The sequence below is a fragment of the Giraffa tippelskirchi genome, chromosome 4 (genome assembly GCF_054371585.1).
Source record: "Giraffa tippelskirchi isolate mGirTip1 chromosome 4, T2T-mGirTip1v1.2.pri, whole genome shotgun sequence".
NCBI classification, from domain to species: domain Eukaryota; kingdom Metazoa; phylum Chordata; class Mammalia; order Artiodactyla; family Giraffidae; genus Giraffa; species Giraffa tippelskirchi.
The window spans coordinates 76,533,730-76,553,821 of record NC_137278.1 but is presented as its reverse complement, the minus strand read 5'-3'; the positions used below and the strand labels follow the sequence as shown (position 1 = coordinate 76,553,821).

Here is a 20,092-nt window from a genome sequence, read left to right as displayed (position 1 = left end):
CCCCTGGTTACTCTAATGTTGATGAATAAGCACTCTTCATAATTCAACTCTGAACTTTCAAGGGACCTCTTTTGAAGTCCCCTCCCCCACACTGATGGGAAGGTTTACCACTGGAACCCCTAAATCAGCAGGACAGCTGTCGGAGCAGCATCCAGCAGGCTGGGGTCATGTGGAGATTTTGTTAATTGGTTACGGCTCTGTATCTGAGCATCCGGAAGCACACTTTCAAGCCACATCAAGCCCACGAAAGCCTGTAAGTGCTGCCTCCAGTGGGCGTAGGTAGGACACTCTCACACACCTCCGCTGCCTGAGACCACAGGGATTAATACCTGATGTGCGCTCTCCTCACAGGCCACGAGGTCCTCACCCTCTCCCAACAGCCATCCCAGCAGGACTGGGAGGCTGGGGGTCAGCTGATCCCACTGCTGGAGCAGGTCACACAGCACAGCCAGAGCCAGATCCAGTGCGCTGGAGGCATCCACCTGACAGAAGGCAAATTCTGCAAAGACAAGAGAGGTGAGCCATGAATGTGCTGCTGAGAGCCAACCGGGAGTCTGCAGGATTCTGAGACATTGAAAGTCCCAGGTAAAATCACTGCTGCCGCCTGGCAGGGAAGCTGGTGGGAGAGGCTCACTAAGGGTTATTTGCTGTCTTTACACTAGAATGAGTCATAGGTCTGAACCCCACCATTTCCATGCCCCCATGCCAGTGTTGATAGAAGCCGCCCCATCTACAGGACTAGACGTTTCTCTCCCCTCAACCCAATTGGAAGGATATCAGGAAAGCATCCCACCCAGCGTTTCCTCTGCAGGCCTGCTGACAATGCCTGACCTCCGTCACTTTGCCCCTTCCTCTAAAGCAAATCCCATTGAGCACATGACACACTAAATCTCTAACATCTCTGAGCAGGGCATCAACAAACTTTTTCTTAAAGAGCCAGAGGGTAAATATTTTAGACTTTGGGAGTCTTTTTAATATTGATTTGTTTGGCTGCGCCGGGTCTTAGTGGCGGTATGTGGGATCTAGTTCCCTGACCAGGGATCGAACCTGGGCCTCCTGCACTGGCAGTCTTAGCCACTGGACCACCAAGGACATCGTGACTTTGCAAGTCTTATGGTCTCTGTCATAATTAACTCTGTGGAAAGCAGCCATAGACAATAGGTAAACAAATGGTTGTGGCTAATAGGTTCCAATAAATCTTTATTTATGTTCCAATAAAATTGAACTTTCATGTGATTTTTAGGTATCACAAAGTAATATTCTTCTTTTTATTTTTTCCAACCATTAAAAAAATGTAAAAGCCATTTGCAATTCATGGGCTGTACAATGACAGTTGTTGTTGTTTAATTGCTAAGTCATTTGGGACTCTTTGCAACCCCATAGACTGTAGCCCACCAGGCACCTCTGTCCATGGGATGTCCCAGGCAAGAATATTGGAGTGGGTTGCCATTTCCTTTTCCAGGGGATCTTTCTGACCCAGGGCTTGAACCCGTGTTTCCCGCTTGGCAGGCAGATTCTTTACTACTGAGCCACCTGGGGAGCTCCCCAATGACAGGTGGGGGGCTGGAATTAGCTCACAGTCCACTGCCCTTTGTGTTAGACTGAACTCATTTTTCAGACACTCATCTTCTTAGCTGACTGGGGAAGGGAGCTGAAAGAGTAGAACGGGGCACAGAAAAAGGAAGTGGGTGACTTAGGGAAACCATTGCTTACTTCACCATTTAGCCTTCAGTTCAGTTCAGTCAGTTGTTTAGTCGTGTCCGACTCTTTGTGACCCCATGGACTGCAGCACGCCAGGCTTCCCTGTCCATCACAAACTTCCGGAGCTTACTCAAATTCATGTCTGTTGAGCCGCTGATGTCATCCAACCATCTCATCCTCTGTCGTCCCCTTCTCCTCCTGCCTTCAATCTTTCCCAGCATCAGGGTCTTTTCAAATGAGTCAGCTCTTCGCATCAGGTGGCCAAAGTATTGGAGTTTCAGCTTCAGCATCAGTCCTTCCAATGAATATTAAGGACTGATTTCCGGATGGACTGGTTGGATTTCCTTGCAGTCCAAGGGACTCTCAAGAGTCTTCTCCAACACCACAGTTCAAAAGCATCAATTCTTGGGTGCTCAGCTTTCTTTATAGTCCAACTCTCACATCCATACATGACTACCGGAAAAACCATAGCTTTGACTAGATGGACCTTTGTTGGCAAAGTAACGTCTCTACTTTTTAATATGCTGTCTAGCTTGGTCATAACTTTTCTTCCAAGGAGCGTCTTTTAATTTCATGGCTGCAGTCACCATCTGCAGTGATTTTGGAGCCCCCCAAAATAAAGTCTGACACTGTTTCCATTGTTTCCCCATCTATTTGCCATGAAGTGATGGGACTGGATGCCATGATCTTAGTTTTCTGAATGTTGAGTTTTAAGTCAACTTTTTCACTCTCCTCTTTCACTTTCATCAAGAGGCTCTTTAGTTCTTCTTCACTTTCTGCCATAAGGGTGGTGTCATCTGCATATCTGAGGTTATTGATATTTCTCCTGGCAATCTTGATTCCAGTTTGTGCTTCATCCAGTCCAGCATTTCTCATGATGTAGCCTGCATATAAGTTAAATAAGCAGGGTGACAATATACAGCCTTGATGTCCTCCTTTCCTGATTTGGAACCAGTCTGTTGTTCCATGTCCAGTTCTAACTGTTGCTTCTTGACCAGCATACAGATTCCTCAGGAGGCAGGTCAGGTGGTCTGGTATTCCCATCTCTTTCAGAATTTTCCACAGTTTGTTGTGATCCACACAGTCAAAGGCTTTGGCATAGTCAATAAAGCAGAAGTAGATGTTTTTCTGGAACTCTCTTGCTTTTTCGATGTTCCAGCGGATGTTGGCAATTTGATCTCTGGTTCCTCCGCCTTTTCTAAATCCAGCTTGAACATCTGGAAGTTCTCAGTTCATGTACTGTTGAAGCCTGGCTTGGAGAATTTTGAGCATTACTTTGCTAGCGTGTGAGATGAGTGCAATTGTGCGGTAGTTTGAGCATTCTTTCTCATTGCTTTTCTTTGGGGTTGGAATGAAAACTGACCTTTTCCAGTCCTGTGGCCACTGCTGCGTTTTTCAAATTTGCTGGCATATTGAGTGCAGCACTTTCACAGCATCATCGTTTAGGATTTTTAGACAGTACTAAATATGGGTTTCAAGGGAGGCTCAGGGCATTGACACTTCTGTTAACAACCCTGCGCCTTCCACCACCAACCTAGAGCAGGCCTGAAACGTGGGACTAAAATCTTGCCACACAGACAATACATTTCTATAGACCCATCCATACACCAATGCTTGTCTTTCAATGACCCACTTCTACTGAGACCTCATCTTTCTCAAATCCACATCTTCACTGCAGCCCATAGACTTTGTCCTTGACCATTTGGCCCCCAAAGAGACTTGCTCAACACACAGGGAGAAGCCTAAGAGTCTGGAATAGAAAGCTGAGTTCCCTAGAGTGTTGAATCAGCCTCTGGAGACCTATTTAAGTGTCAGTCCCCTAACCAAGACCTTTCTCTCCAGTCCTTCAACATCCTCTGGGTTGAGTATTACCATTCCTAATTCATGGATGAGGAATCCAGGCACAGTTAGGTTATCTCACTTGCATATAGTCAGAGAGCTTTAAGTGGCTATAAAGAAACTGGAATTGACAGCAAGTTTCATGGTGTATGCAGGGTGCAGATTTGGAGAACTAGTACCAGCATTCCTGAAATGTAGGTCTTCATGATGAGAGGAACAGAGCTGATGACCCTCCACCAGGGCCAGCACTACACAGAGCCCATGAAGTAGAGCCTGGACTCACAGAAGCAGCCAAAGGACCAATGTTACCATCTTCAGAGCCCCAAATCAATCCCCCAGGACACCTGCTCCTTAGGCTCTGCAGCTTGGCATCAGGCTTCAATTGGGAAACAGAAAAAGTCGAGGGAAGGTGTGAAGGTGCATTTTTGGCTGCAGGTCTGAGCCATGTGTTGGTCTAGGCTCTGCCTATGATACAATCTCTATTTTTATCTCTGCTGACTCCCCTGTGTAGTTCTCAACTACTTTAGAGTTTGTAAGGGGAAGAGAACACCATTAATTGGCATCTTTCAAACCCCAAAGACTGAAAATATACATGCAGACTAGCATACAATGAAGCACACAGCAGATGCTCAGAACATTTGTTTATGACTCTGGAGATTATGAAACTTCCTTTATGCCACTTGATTTGGTTTGAATACTAACACAGGGACAGCCACAAAGAAAGCAAGCAGTAAGTTGACAATAACAGAGACTTTCCTTTTATTTGAACCCTTGCTTCTCCCACCACCAGAAGGGAGGTATCCTTATTTAATAAACGAGGAAGCTGTGCTCACAGAGGTTGGGTAACGGGTCCAGAATCTCACAGTTAGCAGTGGTGGCACTGAGCTAATAAGTATGGTTCAGTCACAGGCCATGCCCATTCTGCAGGGAAGCCTTGGAGAAACACTCCCAGTACCCCATGGAGATGAGGAAGTCAGACTCAGTTTTATTACTTTTATGTATTAAAAGTGGGGCTTCTCTGATAGCTCAGTTGGTAAAGAATCCTCCTGCAATGTGGGAGACCTGGGTTTGATCCCTGGGTTGGGAAGATCCCCTGGAGAAGGGAAAGACTACCTACTCCAGTATTCTGGCCTAGAGAATTCCATGGACTGCATAGACCATAGGGTTGCAAAGAGTCCGACACGACAGAGAGACTTTCACTTTCACTTTTCATGCATTAAAAAGAGCTCCCAGCTGGGGGCCATACTTTGAAGAAAGGGTCAAAGCTGTAAGTCCTCTAGACTGTGGCACCAGCATCAGGTCAGCTTCTCTTGAAACCTTCCAGAAAAATCTTCCCTCTGATCCACCCCTTATCCCTCCCTGCCCTGACCCTTCTTTTTGTCTCCTTAAGGCAAAGACTGAAAGCCCTATAGGGAGGAACATAGTTTCATCCACCAGCAAAACCAGTGCCTTCAGCTCATGCAACACTCCCAATGGGTCCATGAAGACCACTCGGGAGTGATCAGAGATGCCACCAGGAAGGCTGGACTGTTGCACCTGCCCCACCTGAGGACCGATGTCCCCTGTCCTGCGCCATGTGGCTGGACATCACGCTTAGAAAGTGCCAGGGGAGTCCTGGCAATGACTGAAGCTCTAGAGGAGAGCTGGTGTGTTGTCTGGAAGTGAATCTGCTAGAATTATAACCATCCAAACACCGACCCCACCAGGTGAGGAGAGACGAGGAAGGGGAGCTGGGATGGGGGTGAGGGGAGGATTAGATGGACCTAGACCTGCTGCTTGAGGGGCCAGATGCACCTCGCCAAGTTCCTTCTTTTATCACCTTACCCTGGACTAAGACAGCTCAGCCAGAGCAGCCCAGTCTCTACTGGCCGAATGCCTTCTGAAGGGGAGGCTGAAGGGTAGGGAAAGGGATTTTCAACCTAACCCTGCAGACCAGCCCCACAGGCTTGCTGGTCCCTCAAGGACCAAGAAAGCAAGTGACCAAGCAACAAGCATGTTGGAGGAATCTGTTGTGTGTCCAGAACAGCCAAAACAATCTGGAAAAATACAACAGAACTGGAGGGCTCACACTTCCTGATTTCGAAACTGGCCTAAGGATGGACATAATATAGATCAAATGGAATAGAACTGAGTGTCCAGAAATAAGTTCTCACAATTATAGTCAATTGATTTTTGACAAGGGTGTCAAAATAACTAGCTGGGGGGAAGAACAGTCTTTTAAACCAAGGGAGCAAAGACAACTGAATATTCACATGAAAAGAATGAAACCAGGCCCCTACCTCACAACATACATGAAAATTAACTCAAAATATATAAAAACTAAAGTTAACAAATAAAACTATAAAATTCAGAGAAATATAGGAGTAGGAAATGGTTTTTTAAACATGACATCAAAAGCACGAGCAACAAAAGAAAAATTAGACTTCATCAAAATTGAAAACTTTTCAAAGGACATTACTAAGAAAGTGAAAAGAAAATTCACAGAACTGGAGAACATACAAGGGGTCTGTATTTAAAATACATAAAGTGAAAGTCGCTCAGTCGTGTCCTACTCTTTGTGACCCCACGGACTGACTGTACAGTCCATGGAATTCTCCAGGCCAGAATACTAGAGTGGGTAGCTTTTACCTTCTCCAGGGGGTCTTCCCAACCCAGGGATCAGACCCAGGTCTCCCACATTGCAGGCGGATTCTTTATCAGCTGAGCCACAAGGGAAGTCCAAGAATACTGAAGTGGGTAGCCTATATGTTCTCCAGCAGATCTTCCCAACCCAGGAATTGATCCAGGGTCTCCTGCATTGCAGGTGGATTCTTTACCAACTGAGCTATCAGGGAAGCTCTTAAAACCCAATCATAAAAAGACAAATAATCCAGTTAAAACATGTGCCAAGGGTCTGAATAGACATTTCTCTAGAAAAGATATACAAATGATCAATAGGCACATGCAGAGACGCTTAGCATCATTAATCATCAGGGAAATACAAATCAAAACCACAATGAGAAACCACTTCATACTTACTAGTGTAACTTTAATCAAGAGGACATATACTAAGTTTTGGTAAAAGATGTGAAAAAATTAAAACTTTCATACATTGCTAGTAGGAACGTAAAATGGTGCCAGCCACTTTGGAAAACTGTCTGAAAGTCTCTCCAGCTCTTAGACATATACATATACCTAAAAACATATGTCCACACAGAAACATGTACATGAATGTTCATAAGACCATTATTCATAAAAGCAAAGAAGTGGAAACAACCAAAATGTTCATGAACCAATGAAAGGATAAATAAATGTGGTACATCCATACAATGCAATACGATTCAGCTATAAAAAGGAATGCAGTACCAACACATGCTACAATGCAGATGAACCTTGAAAACATTATGTTAAGTGAAGAAGCCAGGCACAGAAGATCACATATTGTATAATTCCACTCATATAAAATGTCCATAACAGGCAAATCATACTGACAAAAAAGTAGATTAGCAGTTGCCAGGGGCTGGAGAACAGGGAGAATGAGGAATGGCTGCTGATAGATACAGTGTTTCTTTTTAAGCTGATGCAAATGTGCTGGAATCAGATAGTGTTGATGGTTGTACAACCTTATGAATATACTAAAATTTGTACACATGTACACTTAAATTTTACATGTCTTTTGCTATATGATGTATTTTATGGGGGGGGCATGGAGAGTGTGGAAGGCTGAATAATGGCCTCCCAAAAGATACCTATGTAAAGTCCCTGGACCTTGTGAATGTTAATTTACTTGTAAAAACGGTCTCTATAGATATAGAAACCACTTCATACTTACTAGTGTAACTTTAATCAAGAAGACATATACTAAGTTTTGGTAAAAGATGTGAAAAAATTAAAACTTTCATATATTGCTAGTAGGAACGTAAAATGGTGCCAGCCACTTTGGAAAACTGACTGTCTGAAAGTCTCTCCAGCTCTTAGATTTGGTTGATGATACTTAGATGAGGAGATAATCTTATATGATCTGGGTGGCCCCTAGATGTCATCATCATTGTCCTAATAAGGGGGAGGGGGATTTGACACTAGACACACATAGAAAGAAGGGCTTCCCTGGTGGCTCAGATGGTAAAGAATCTGCCTGCAATGCAGGAGACCTGGGTTCAATCCCTGGGTCAGGAAGATCCCCTGAAGAAGGAATGGCAACCCTCTCCAGTATTCTTGCCTGGAGAATTCCATGGACAGAGGAGCCTGGTGGGCTGCAGTCCATGGGGTTGCAAACAGTCAGACACAACTAAGTGACTACATACACATAACACACACAGAGAAAGGAGAAGGTGATGTGAAGACAGAGGCAGAGGCTAAAGTGATCCCAGCAAGGAAATGCTGACAGCCTCCAGAAACTGGAAGAGACAAGGACTGGATTCTTCCCTAGGACCTGCAGAAGGAGTGTGGCCCAGCTGACACCTTATTTTCTGACTTCTGGCCTCCAGAACTGTGAGACAACAAATCAGTGTTGTTTTAAACCACTAAGTTTTTGGTCATTTGTTACAGTAGCTACAGTCAACTAATATGGAGGAACAAAGGGTAGGTTGTGGTATTTCTCTTTGAAGTGATAAAAATATGTTAAAATTGTGCTGATGATTGCTTTACTCCATGAGTATGTTAAAAAACACTGCATTGTACTCTTTAAATGGGTGACTGTATGGTATATGTATGATATATCTCAGTAAGACTAGGATGTTAAAAAAAAAAATCTGCTATGTGCCCAAGTTGGTTCCGGTTGCTTGGAGGAAGCCTGACCACAGAGTCTGTCTGGAAACGGCCAGTCTACTAAGGAGGCTGGACAAACGTCTAGAGCCTCATACATGCTTGTGGGGCCTAGTTCTCAGGTGCTGGAGGGCTCTGCAGAGGTAAATGGTCTGTCAGAAGGTGGAAAGAAGGCTCAAAAAGGATTCCTGGAGGAGCTGGGACTCTGTCTGGCCCTTCACCAGACAATCAGGAAATAGGAGCTAATGGTCTGCTTTGTGGCCAGTGATATGCTAAGTACTGTAGAAAACAAAGCAAGAGGCTGACGCGTCCTGTCCTGTCCTCAGGAAGCTGGTGGTCTAGATGGGAAGGTCAGGCAAACACTCAGGAAACAGTGAGGAATCAATGGAGTGGTCTGGATCCCAAGAGCCACAGGAGCCAAGGAAGGGGAGAGGTCAGCATGGGGGAATAAATCATCTCCAAGACTCTCTCCACACTGGCTGCACAGCTAAGGAAAGACCCCTCTGGGACCCTTCTGGGAGTGCTTCAAGTGGGGAAGGGGTGCTGGTACACACGTGTCTGGGGAGGCCTACACAAGGCAGATTGTATTAACACTCAGTCATTTGGAAGCAAGTCGGAAGCCCAACAAATGGGCCCAACAAAAAAGCATCCTATGCTTTTCATCTTCAAGAATGGATAACTCACTTGGATCGCAGGGGAGCACAGAGGACAAGAGGCTGCAGGGCTGCTGCAGCACAGACCTCCTCTCGCTACTGCCTTGGCCACGTCAAGGTCTCCTGCCAAGGCAGCCACCTGGGGATCAGAAGCCTTCTGACTTGCTCCCCTGCCGTCTTCTTCCCCACCTCCACGAAGAGGCCCACCTTGGGGCTGGGAGCTGAAGACCCAGGCTTCACCCAGTGTGCTTGACCATTCAAAGTCGTAGCTTAGTCAGTGTCCCGACTAAGACAAGTGATCTTTCATTTCTAGGAAGGTTTGGGGTCATTTTCAACTGTACTGATTAAAATGAAAATGCTGACATGGATTTTTTTCTGTGTTGCCAACCATGAAAACCAATTCAGACAATGGATTAGAAACCTACCGTCTGATTATAAAGTATTATGAGGGAGATGCCTTTGAGACTAAGGCCATTGGTCAAGCCTGCTTCCCAGTCCTTTCTGAGAGAGGTCAAGTCAGCCCAGGAAATGCTGAGCAAATGGTGAGGAGTTGGATTCTCCCTCCCACCAGCTCTAGAGAATCCTGTCAGGCATTTGTGGAAAACCCTTCAACCCTGCCATCCACCCAACTCCCCTCACCACCCATTGACCCATCAATTCAAGCTTTTATCTCCCTACAAGTACTTGTTGATCACCAGATAGGGGTTTTGTTGTGGGGATGGGGAAGGGAGGGGGAAGCTGTGAGAAACATGAGGAGAATTTCAGGCCCTTCTCTCAGAGAGCAAACAGTTTAGTCAGAGGCACGCTGACACATATGAAGTGTCAGGAAATAGTCCAAGATGGTGCACGACACGGACTGATTATACCATTACTAGCCGTAATGAAAGGACAGAAAAGGGAAAAAAGAGTGCGGGGTGGGAGAAGGGGGAGCTTCAGGGAGGAGAAACTTGTGCAGATGAGGGTCAGAGGACAAGCACAGCTGGGATGAAGAGGAGGAGGAGGGAGATTGGACCGGCCTGTTGAGGAGGGAGGTTTGGGGGAGCTGGAGGTGAAGGTGGAGGGGCAGACAGCCTAGGGCACGTTTGGTGGTGGGGGAGGGGGGTGAGCAGAGCTGAGTGAGTACAACTGGGCTTTCTTTCTTCTGAGTGAAAATATTTTAAGGCTTCATCAGGCTGTTTCCAGACCAGCTTCCTCATTTCCAGTCTTCTCCATGGATTTCTTCACATCCCCTGAGGAGGTCAAGAGCCAGTATTGTAACTAGTCACGAGAAACAACCATGGGACCAAAGCCTGGCTCAGCTGCTGACTCTGCCATTCATTCAACTCTTGCAGGGGCTCCAGCAGCCTCACTGGCCCCTGCCTCGGCTGACTCTTGACTCCTAGAGCCCAGGTTCTCCGCTCTCCAGTAGCCAGGGCTCAGAGGTGGGACTTCCAGGCACCTCAGTCAGTGAGAGAACTTCCTAAACCATCAGAGGTCATCATCTCAGACTTTACCATGTAACAGAGCTCTCACATGCGCCCAACCTCAGACAAATGACCCAGAGGAAGGTTCTGTCCTAAGGAACAGAGACAGGTTGGCCCCTCCGGTGGCTCTGATGAACCGAGCAGGAAATCTGGGTCGGGGAACATGGTATCTGTGGTATTAGTCTCTGTTCTTTATCTGAATATTTTGAAAATTTCATCAAAGAAGAAGAAGCCCATGTGCCGGTTGGTGCTCCCAAGGGCAGCCCAGCAGAAACTGAGACCACTGCCCACGCATCCACTGCTGGAGGTCGTGCCCTGGATGACAGCCAGCCCCTCCTCTCACTCCCAACCTGCCCATGGTACTAAGTCTGGCCAGGAACTCAGACTTCAGCTGGCCCAGGTAGACCCCTCTCCCTCCTACTTCTTTTTCTTTTGGTTTCTTAAGCCCTGGAAACCATTGTTTAAAAGACAGGACACGTGGAGGCAGAACCCAATCAAAGGCACACAGCTCAGGGGTTCCCAGGCCCCAAGGGACCCAGCAGAAGTACTTGGCAGGGGTGCAGATGGACTATTGGGTCTTCACACAGGTTTGGAATAGCTCATAAGGTTTTTTAAAAACCAGGGAGATTTTTCATAAAAATCCACATGTCCAGCATCTTTTGAAAATTCAGAAAATTGGAACTTAGTATCTCTAGGTCTGTAGTTTAATGTGCTGCCTGGAGCAGAGAAGTGGCCGCGCACTACAGGAGGCATCTGTGTGTCCTGCTGGGACCACCATACTGCCTCCCACTTCACCCCTGCAGGCATGTGGGCTTGTGATGCTGACACTAGGTTACCCATGAGGGCAGCAGGCCTCCAGCCAGCCCCTTATCTTATAGACGAGACACATGACCAAAGGCCTCTCCTCACACCAGCCCCACGTCCCTTTCCCTCCACCTCTCATGGCTTTGTTTCCTCATCATTCCCTGTCTGACAGATGTTCCTCATCTTGACTTAGCCAGGCCTTCTTGGCCCTCAGGACCCAACTCATTTTTGGTTGTCACAATTCAAAGGAGGGGGTGCTATTGGCATGTGCTGGGTAGAGGCCAAGAATGCTGCTAAACATCGCATAATGCCCAGGACAGCCCCCTCTCTGAAATGTCGACTGTGCTGAGACTGAGAAACCCTGCTTTAACCTTCCCAAACCCTGCACAACTGCACAGTCCCTTCTGTGAAGTCTCTGCAAGTAAATGGAGGGAGGGAGGGATGGAACTCTAAGTGTTCATCAGGAACCAGAGGCCTGATTCTCTATTTGGGGGAGACAAGGAGGACCTCACCTCCTCATCTCCCTTTTCTGGAAGGCAATCCCTAGGCCCACCCTTCACTCCCAGCTCTCTGGGCAGAGGTGGGGCAGCACATGGAACTCAGTCACGTGAGACAAACAGCCTGCTACAGAGCCCTTTCTGTCTGGAAGTGGAAATATTTTCCAGTTCTGAAGGGAAAGGATAAAAATACCATCATTTGAAGTTCTAAAAATAGTTCGGGGAAAAAAAATCTTTCAAGTATTAGTAATTTGCTTTTTCTTAACTTTCTAGCTATTTTCATATGGAACAGAGGGCCTGGGTTCCCAAAAGTTCCTATGGACCCAGTTCCCAAAGATGGAGATCCCCACAGATACAGTCGTGCCTGATACACACATTTCCTGGTGACCTATTGTGAAACCAGAAATACTGCAACAAATTCTTTGTTTCCATTTTAAAAAAAAGATACATATATTTAAAAACCTTTATTTTTAAAGTTACAAAAACTACACTTTAGAATATGTGGGTCCACCTCAAATCACTGGGTAAATATATATACATGTATGTATGTATGTATGCCTGAGTGCTAAGTCATTTCAGTCTTGTCCAACTCTTTGTGACCCTGTGGACTGTAGTCCACCAGGCTCCTCTGTCCTTGGGGATTCCTCAGGCAAGAATACTGGAGTGGGTTGCCATGCCCTCCTCCAGGGGATCTTCCTGACCCAGGGATCGAACATGCACCTCTTATGTCTCCTGCATTGGCAGGCGGGTTCTTTACCACTAGCGCCACCTGGGAAGCCCATATGTATGTATTTTCCTCCCCTCACCCCCATTTAAAAAATGGATATAGTCAACATGAATGAAAACAAATAAGCATTTCCTAAAAGCGTGCAGTTATTCAGTAGGGCTACACTTTACCAACTAGGGGTTGATAAATTACAGCTGGTTAACAGTGTCCTTGGCTCAAAGCTTATAAAAATACTTGCGTTTGTTCACTTCTAACCACACCAAAGAATAAGACATGGATTCAAACAAATATCACCCTCAGGCAGCAACGCTGTGGACCAGACCTGGTCCTCGTAGAGGCTTGCATCTTGAGGAGAGGGGAGCGGCCCCCACTGCCTCTCCTTTCCAGGGACTGCAGTTCTGTGTGTGATACTCAGTCCTGTTTCTTGTGGTGACCTCCCAAGGTCAGCAGGAAGAGTAAGTCACACACGGGCTTTGTCCGTGGCTCTTCCAGAGCAGGGTAACCAAGGCGTGTCCCTGGGGCCCTGGTGGGTGACAGGGCCACAGGGAGAAGAATGAGTTGGATCCAGACCAGAGAGGCTCTGCATGATAGCACCGGGCCCACACTTGGCATTCCTCCGTTCAGTGAGGACAAATCATGCCACGCCCCTCCTATGAAATGTGCTAAGTCAGTCTCTGGTCTCCAGGTGAACCAGGCCCTCTCCAGCATCCCCTGAACTCAGCCTGCTCCTTGTTGGTTTCACTCTGCTGAGTCTCACAAAGTGGGCAATCACCTCCACCTCTTCGGGGAAAGTGAGCACCTTGTTTGTTTTATCCTCTCTACACTGTCACTCACCCCAAAGCTCTCCTCCCAGAAGGGGCAATCTGACACCCACCTCCCTCTCTCTCTGCCTAGAGAGCCAGTGAGGGCAAACAGGAGAGACTTTGATGGAAGCAGGTGTACAATGAGGATGTCTAGAGATTGGCAAGTCCTTTTGGGGGGTGGGGAGAGGTTGGGCAACCTGAGATCCCTTCTTCCAGCAGCCTCCTCTTCCTCTGCCTGGGCAGAGTTCAGTGGCTCTGCAGGTACATTCCACATGTCTCACTCACCAGCTTGGACCTTGCAATTTCCCTTTGCCTTTCCCTGAAATTACTCTAGTTTTCTCTGCTTTATTTCACTGTTGGAATTTCTTTCTCTTACAGGGAATTTCTTCTCAGCCTGAGTGCTCAGGACTGACTAGCTCCTTCTGAATTCTTTGTGAGGCTTCTCTGGCCCTCAGATGGGGGGTTGCCCAGCTCCCCTAAAACACTGTTGGGACATGCGAGGTGGAGGATGAGGATGGTCTGGGTGTGTATCTAAAGACTAGAAATTTGAAATAGAAACATCGAGGGTGGTGGAACTTCCCTGGTGGTCTTGAGGCTAAGACTCTGAGCTCCCGATGCAGAGGACCTGGGTTTGATCCCAGGGAACTAGATCCCATGCGCTATGATGAAGATCAAAGATCCCACAACTGAGACCCAGTGCAGTCAAACAAACAGCTACATTTAAAAAAAAGAAACATTCAGCATGGTCATTTTTCTCTCCTGAGAACCTTCCCACTATCACCTCCTGCCTTCTCCCAAATCCAGAAAGCTCCTCTTTAGATGTCCACTCCTCATTCTCAGGCTTTTATGACTCTAAACAGAACAAAGAGAGTCCTTGGTAATACAATGAGCAAAAGTGAAAAGTGAAAGTGTTAGTTGCTCAGTCATGTCTGACTCTTTATGATCCCATGGACTGTAGCCCACCAGGCTCCTCTGTCCATGGAATTCTCCAGGCAAGAATACTGGAGTGGGCTGCCATTCCCTTCTGCAGGGGATCTTCCCGACCCAGGGATCAAACCCAGGTCTCCTGCATTGCAGGAGGATTCTTTACAAAACAACGAACAAATGACTCCTAAACTCACAAAGTGATTTCAAGATCTATAAACACTGCTCAAAATATAAGTGCCTGTGATTTCAAAGTTCCTGGGGATTTTGTGTCTTGAAATTGGGTTCACTCCCAGGTCACCCAAGGACTTTCCTATCTGTGACCAACATTTCCCAACACCCTCCCTGGAAGTACTGTCCAGCTCCCAAAGGCATCAGAACTGCCTGCTGCCAAGACCCTGGGCTGGGGAGATGAGGCTGAGGTTGGAAAAGCCTGGGGAAGGGGAGAGAAGGGAAGGGAGAGGCCACAGAAAACCTCCCTTTTTAAGAACAAGCCAAGGAAGCGATGATCATTCAAGAGACTACAGGCTCTGGGTTTTGAGCAACTAAAAAGGAGAAAGATCAAACTGCTGGCAGGATGGATTTAAATGAGCTGCTAGGAAGAGCGTCTGGGTCTTAAGGGTTTTGACACCCTAGAGGCCACTGCTTAGAACAGCTCCTTTGCTTTCAGTATCAGCTCTTCCATGGGGAGGGTGGGAGGCGGGATTAAGAGGAGGAGGTACTCTGGGAAGAAGCAGGTTGTTTTTGACCTTGAGGATGTTTTGATCTTGCTATGAATGTTACTGGTAAAAACAATCAACATAAAACTAAACTGATAATGGCTAAATAGCACAAGATAAAATTAATAATAACCGACCAAAGAAGTCATTTTGTTTGTGACATTGAAAATGGCAAACAATGATAATAACAACAACTATGGGGGAAAATGTGACTTGGTGGAAACAAACAAAACCAGGTATGGTAAAACTCTTACTAAAATTTTTGACTAAAAAAGCAAACCTTCATTGCCAAATATATAGGTAGAAGAGTTGATTCTTAAGAAAATAAGGGAGAACATTAGAAAATTGTAACTGCTCTATACAGAAAATTCATCAAGGTATTAAACTGGCTTGATGGAGTTACACTGGAAAATAATTTCTTGATGAAAATTTATTAATGTTGGTATCGTTGTTGTTGTTCAGTCACTAAGTCATGTCTGATTCTCTGTGACCCCATGGACTGCAGCACGCCAGGCTTCTCTGTCCTTCACTATCTCCCTGAGTTTGCTCAAACTCATGTCCACTGAGTCAGTGATGCCATCCAACCATCTCATTCTCTGTCACCCCCTTTACCTCTTGCCTTCAATCATTCCCAACATCAGAGTTTTTTGCAATGAGTTGGCACTTTGCATCAGGTGGCTGAAGTATTGGAGCTTCAGCTTCAGCGTCAGTCCATCCAATGAATGTTCAGGGAATGCTGGTATAATTCAGATTAAAAATTTGGGATCTTCCCAACTCAGGGACCAAACCCAGGTCTCCTGTACTGCAGGCAGATTCTTTACCATCTGAGCCACCAGGGAAGCCCCCAGTGAACATTATGCCTAGAGAAAAGGGCAGGCATAAAAGGTCATATATGATTCCATTTATATGAAATATCCAGCATAGGAAAATTCATAGACACAGAAAGCAGATTAGTGGTTGCAAGGAGCTGGGAGGGGAGGTTACGATAGGGAGTGACTGCTTAATGGATATGGGATTTTTTGGGGGGAGTGATGACAATGTTCTGAAACCAGAGGGTGGAGATGGTTGCACAATATTATGAATTACTCAATGCCACTGAACAGTATACTTTAAAATGGTTAATTGTATGTTATGTGAATTTCACTTTAATTAAAAAAAAAAAAATCTGAAACAGCAAAGACTGGGGATGGAGCCAGAGGGTGTGCCAAGGACAGAGGATGGTGGGTAATTGACTTCCGTACCTCTGTGGCTTTAAATAAAAGGGATGAGTGAGAATGGGGCTCTTCAATGAGTACTGCTCCCTAGGACATATTTCCCAAAGAAATGTGCCCGCCTGCTCAGGGCATGAGGGGTAGATGGATAGATTAGGGTATGCATAGGGATTAAAAGGGCAAAGAGGGAAGAGAGGCCAGCTCTCCCTCCCCCTGAGGGTACTGGCTCACACAGGGACAGAGATTTAGGGCTTAGAGGACTAGAAAGGCTGCAAGCAAGCCCAGGAGGGTGGTCTGAGTGGCCACTGAGGAGGGAAGTCTTGTTTTCCTATACCTCATCATGTCTGGTAATAAAGCAAGACATTTCACATCTAGAAGCACCTGCCAGGTAAGACTCGTATGTAAGCGGAGCCCGTGAAGTAGAGTTTTATGCACAGAGACAAGATCAGGTCACAAAGCTATAAGGAGAAGTCTCTTTACCCAAATTACACAGACCCATTCGTCTGGCTTCCATTTCATTGCCTGAGTCTGTTTTATAGTCATGCTTTTTCATGAAAGCTTTTAAGGGAGGCTATTCCCTGATGTCACGTAAAAAAAATGTCTGAATACAATTACATTACAGAGCAGCGCTCTTGGAAGAGAACATAGCCACGAAGCTTGCTGGTGTCCTGTTTCCTTCTCTTTAAAAGCCATTTGTCCTCTCTCTAAAGACAGAAGCCCCCCAATCCCAGCTCTCCCGGTCCCTCTCTCTGTCAGAGGGCCCAGCAGCACTGAGCTGGGAAATACATGCAGAACTGGAGACCCCCCCTCCCCAGGGATGTGGGTGGGCCATCAGGGAGTGGGGTCCGGCTCTGGGGCACAGCTCGCAGTCCTGAGCCACCTTGTCTGAGGTCACACATCTCACAGTCAAGGCAAGGAACTGAGCCTCCTTCTCCAGGCTTTCACAGGAATTTTGGCCAGAACCTCCTTTCCACTTCCTTCCCTACCCTTATGCCTGATTCAGATATGCCCCCAGACTCGGGGAATGGTTTTTCTTAAAAGCCTTTTTGAAGCTCTTCTCAATCAAAACCTGCTCTACTGTGAGCAAATTCTCCACATTTCTCACCCTTCCCTTGCTTCTTTCTCCTCCTGGCAGAAGGTGCCATGCTCCTAGCTTTCCAGAAGAGGCTCTTCATTTCCTGTCTCTGATGTGGACAGATCAGCCCATGGCTTCTGTCACTTCTAGATAAGTCTTGCCTCCTTCTCACTCAACAATCTCTCTTCTTTTGAGGTCCATACTAACCACCTCCCTGTTCTTGTGAACCTTATAAGTAGAGACCTGGCCTTTCTCAATGACACAGAGTCACTGCCACTCCACTGGTGACATCCACATCCATAAAGATATCCCTCCCAGTATTTGGTTTCGCCATTCTTGATCCTTTTTAATTCCAATACTCTCCATTTCCCTTTTCACTGAACTCCCAACAACCATGATAGCATCTGAGACCTTGCCATTGCTTAGAATGGTTTTGACTTCAAGATCTTAAATTCTAAGCTTTTTTGTCACTTTTAAACGAATATCATCATCGCTAACATTTATGAAGCACTCATTATGTATAAGCACTATCATAAGTGCTTCATATAAGTTAATCACATGTGTATTCATTACAATGATCTTTTGAAGGTTTTATGAGCCCCATTTTAGAAATGACGTAAGCAGAGACACGGGTGAGGATATGGGATTTAAATACCATAATCTATCCACTGTGGCTCCTACACTGTATGGCCTCTCTGATATCCCTAAAACAATGGTTTAACCTTCTAATTCTTCCACTGGAACTACCTTTTCACCCTAATCTTGACCACATCTTGACCCTGCCCTTCTCTCAGGCCGTCACTTGTCTCTCTATGTATATCCTGGGCTCTCTGGGTTTGGGATGCTCTTCCTTGACCCATCTCCCTTATCAACTTGATCTTGTTTCAGGCTCAACAGTGCTCTATAACCATCTCTTCCCAAACCTATCTACTGTTCCACTGTGAGCCACTGATTTGCACTGGAAAGACGCAGGATGCTCTTTAGGCTCTCTATGCATTCATGCTCTATTTTTTGGCCGTGTAACATGCAGGAACTGGTTCCAAATAGGAAAAGGAGTACGTCAAGGCTGTATATTGTCACCCTGCTTATTTAACTTATATGCAGAGTACATCATGAGAAACGCTGGGCTGGAAGAAACACAAGCTGGAACCAAGATTGCCGGGAGAAATATCAATAACCTCAGATATGTGGATGACACCACCCTTATGGCAGAAAGTGAAGAAGAACTAAAGAGCCTCTTGATGAAGGTGAAAGAGGAGAGTGAAAAAGTTGGCTTAAAGCTCAATGTTCAGAAAACTAAGATCATGGCATCTGGTCCCATCACTTCATGGGAAATAGATGGGGAAACAGTGGAAACAGTGTCAGACTTTATTTTTTTGGATTCCAGAATCACTGCTGATGGTGATTGCAGCCATGAAATTAAAAGACGCTTACTCCTTGGAAGGAAGGTTATGGCCAACTTAGATAGCATATTTAAAAGCAGAGACATTACTTTGCCAACAAAAGTCCGTCTAGTCAAGGCTATCGTTTTTCTAGTGGTCATGTATGGATGTGAGAGTTGGATGGTGAAGAAAGCTGAGTGCCAAAGAATTGATGCTTTTGAACTGTGGTGTTGGAGAAGACTCTTGAGAGTCCCTTGGACTGCAAGGAGATCCAATCAATCCATCCTAAAAGAGATCAATCCTGGGTGTTCATTGGAAGGTCTGATGTTGAAGCTGAAGCTCCAATACTTTGGCCACCTCATGCGAAGGGTTGACTCATTGGAAAAGACCCTAATGCTGGGTAGGATTGGGGGCGGGAGGAGAAGGGGACGACAGAGGATGAGATGGTTGGATGGCATCACCGACTCGATGGACATGGGTTTGGGTGGACTCCGGGAGTTGGTGATGGACAGGGAGGCCTGGCGTGCTGCAATTCATGGGGTCGCAAAGAGTCGGACACGACTGAGAGACTGAACTGAACTGAACTGAACGTGCAGGATCTTAGTTCCCTGACCAGGAATGGAACCTGTACCCCCAGAAGCAGAAGCTCAGAGTTTTAATCACTGGACCACCAGGGAAGTCCCCACTGATGCTTTTTAATCTCAGCTGTCCTCTTGCTGCCCTCTCATCCCTGGCTATTCTTTCACTTATTTTTTGGTGATTTCTGGCTGAACTTCTATATAAACTGCTTCAACCATCTCCCTGTCCCTATTTTCTACTCCCTAACCATTCATTCTTATAGATAATCTTATCTTCTACAGAAGAGATTCAACATAAGCTCAAACTTCTGTCGGCCCCCAACTTCAAAATTTCTTTAATGATTCTTTTGAAACGTTAGCTTGAAGGCAGAGCCGGGTCTAGGAAATGTGGTTTTAGGACAAGGGAGTAATGTCAATATTTACATGAGAGACAGCCTAGAGAGGGAGAAGGAGAACAGAAAGATGCAGAGGAGAAAAGGGCACTATGGCTGAAGACAGGTCACAGGGCTGGCATAAGGTGCTGTGTGAAGAATGAGTGGAGGTTAAGGAGCATTTTTTGTTGTTGTTTTTGAGTTGGAAGGAAGATAGATAATATTACAGAGTGTGCACCTGCACGTCTAACTCTTTGTGACCCCATGGACTGTAGCCCACCAGGCTCTTCTGTCCATAGGATTCTCCAGGCAAGAATATTGGAGTGGGTTGCCATTTCCTGCTCCGGGGGATCTTCCCAACACAGGGATTGTACCCAGGTCTGCTTGCATTGCAGGCAGATTCTTTACCACTGAGCCACCTGGGAAGCCCGTTTCACAGTGTACTTACTTTTAAACTCCTTGAAGCTAGCTTCTGACCTTCCCACCACTGGACCTTCTCTCTCAACACTCACTCACGACATTTCCTCAATCCTTATACTCCTTGACCTGACCTTTTGATGGTGATTGGCACAGCTGTCCAACCTCGCCCTCTTGAATTTTTC

At 46.2% G+C, this 20,092-nt stretch overlaps 1 protein-coding gene and 1 long non-coding RNA gene across 6 annotated transcripts in view; one reads left to right on the top strand and one right to left on the bottom strand.

Annotated features, from left to right (window-relative positions):
• Window positions 1-20,092, bottom strand: part of THADA (THADA armadillo repeat containing) — a 327,764-nt gene that overhangs the window by 1,968 nt on the left and 305,704 nt on the right. For all 5 annotated transcript variants that reach the window (XM_081591965.1, XM_081591968.1, XM_081591969.1 and 2 more), the window contains one exon: window positions 330-499. In XM_081591965.1, coding sequence (XP_081448091.1) covers window positions 330-499 — 170 coding nt within the window. The remainder of the gene's footprint in view (window positions 1-329; window positions 500-20,092) is intronic.
• Window positions 263-8,285, top strand: LOC145546085 (uncharacterized). Its single transcript, XR_014082473.1, has 2 exons — window positions 263-585; window positions 4,931-8,285. It is a non-coding gene; the product is annotated as an uncharacterized LOC145546085 (long non-coding RNA).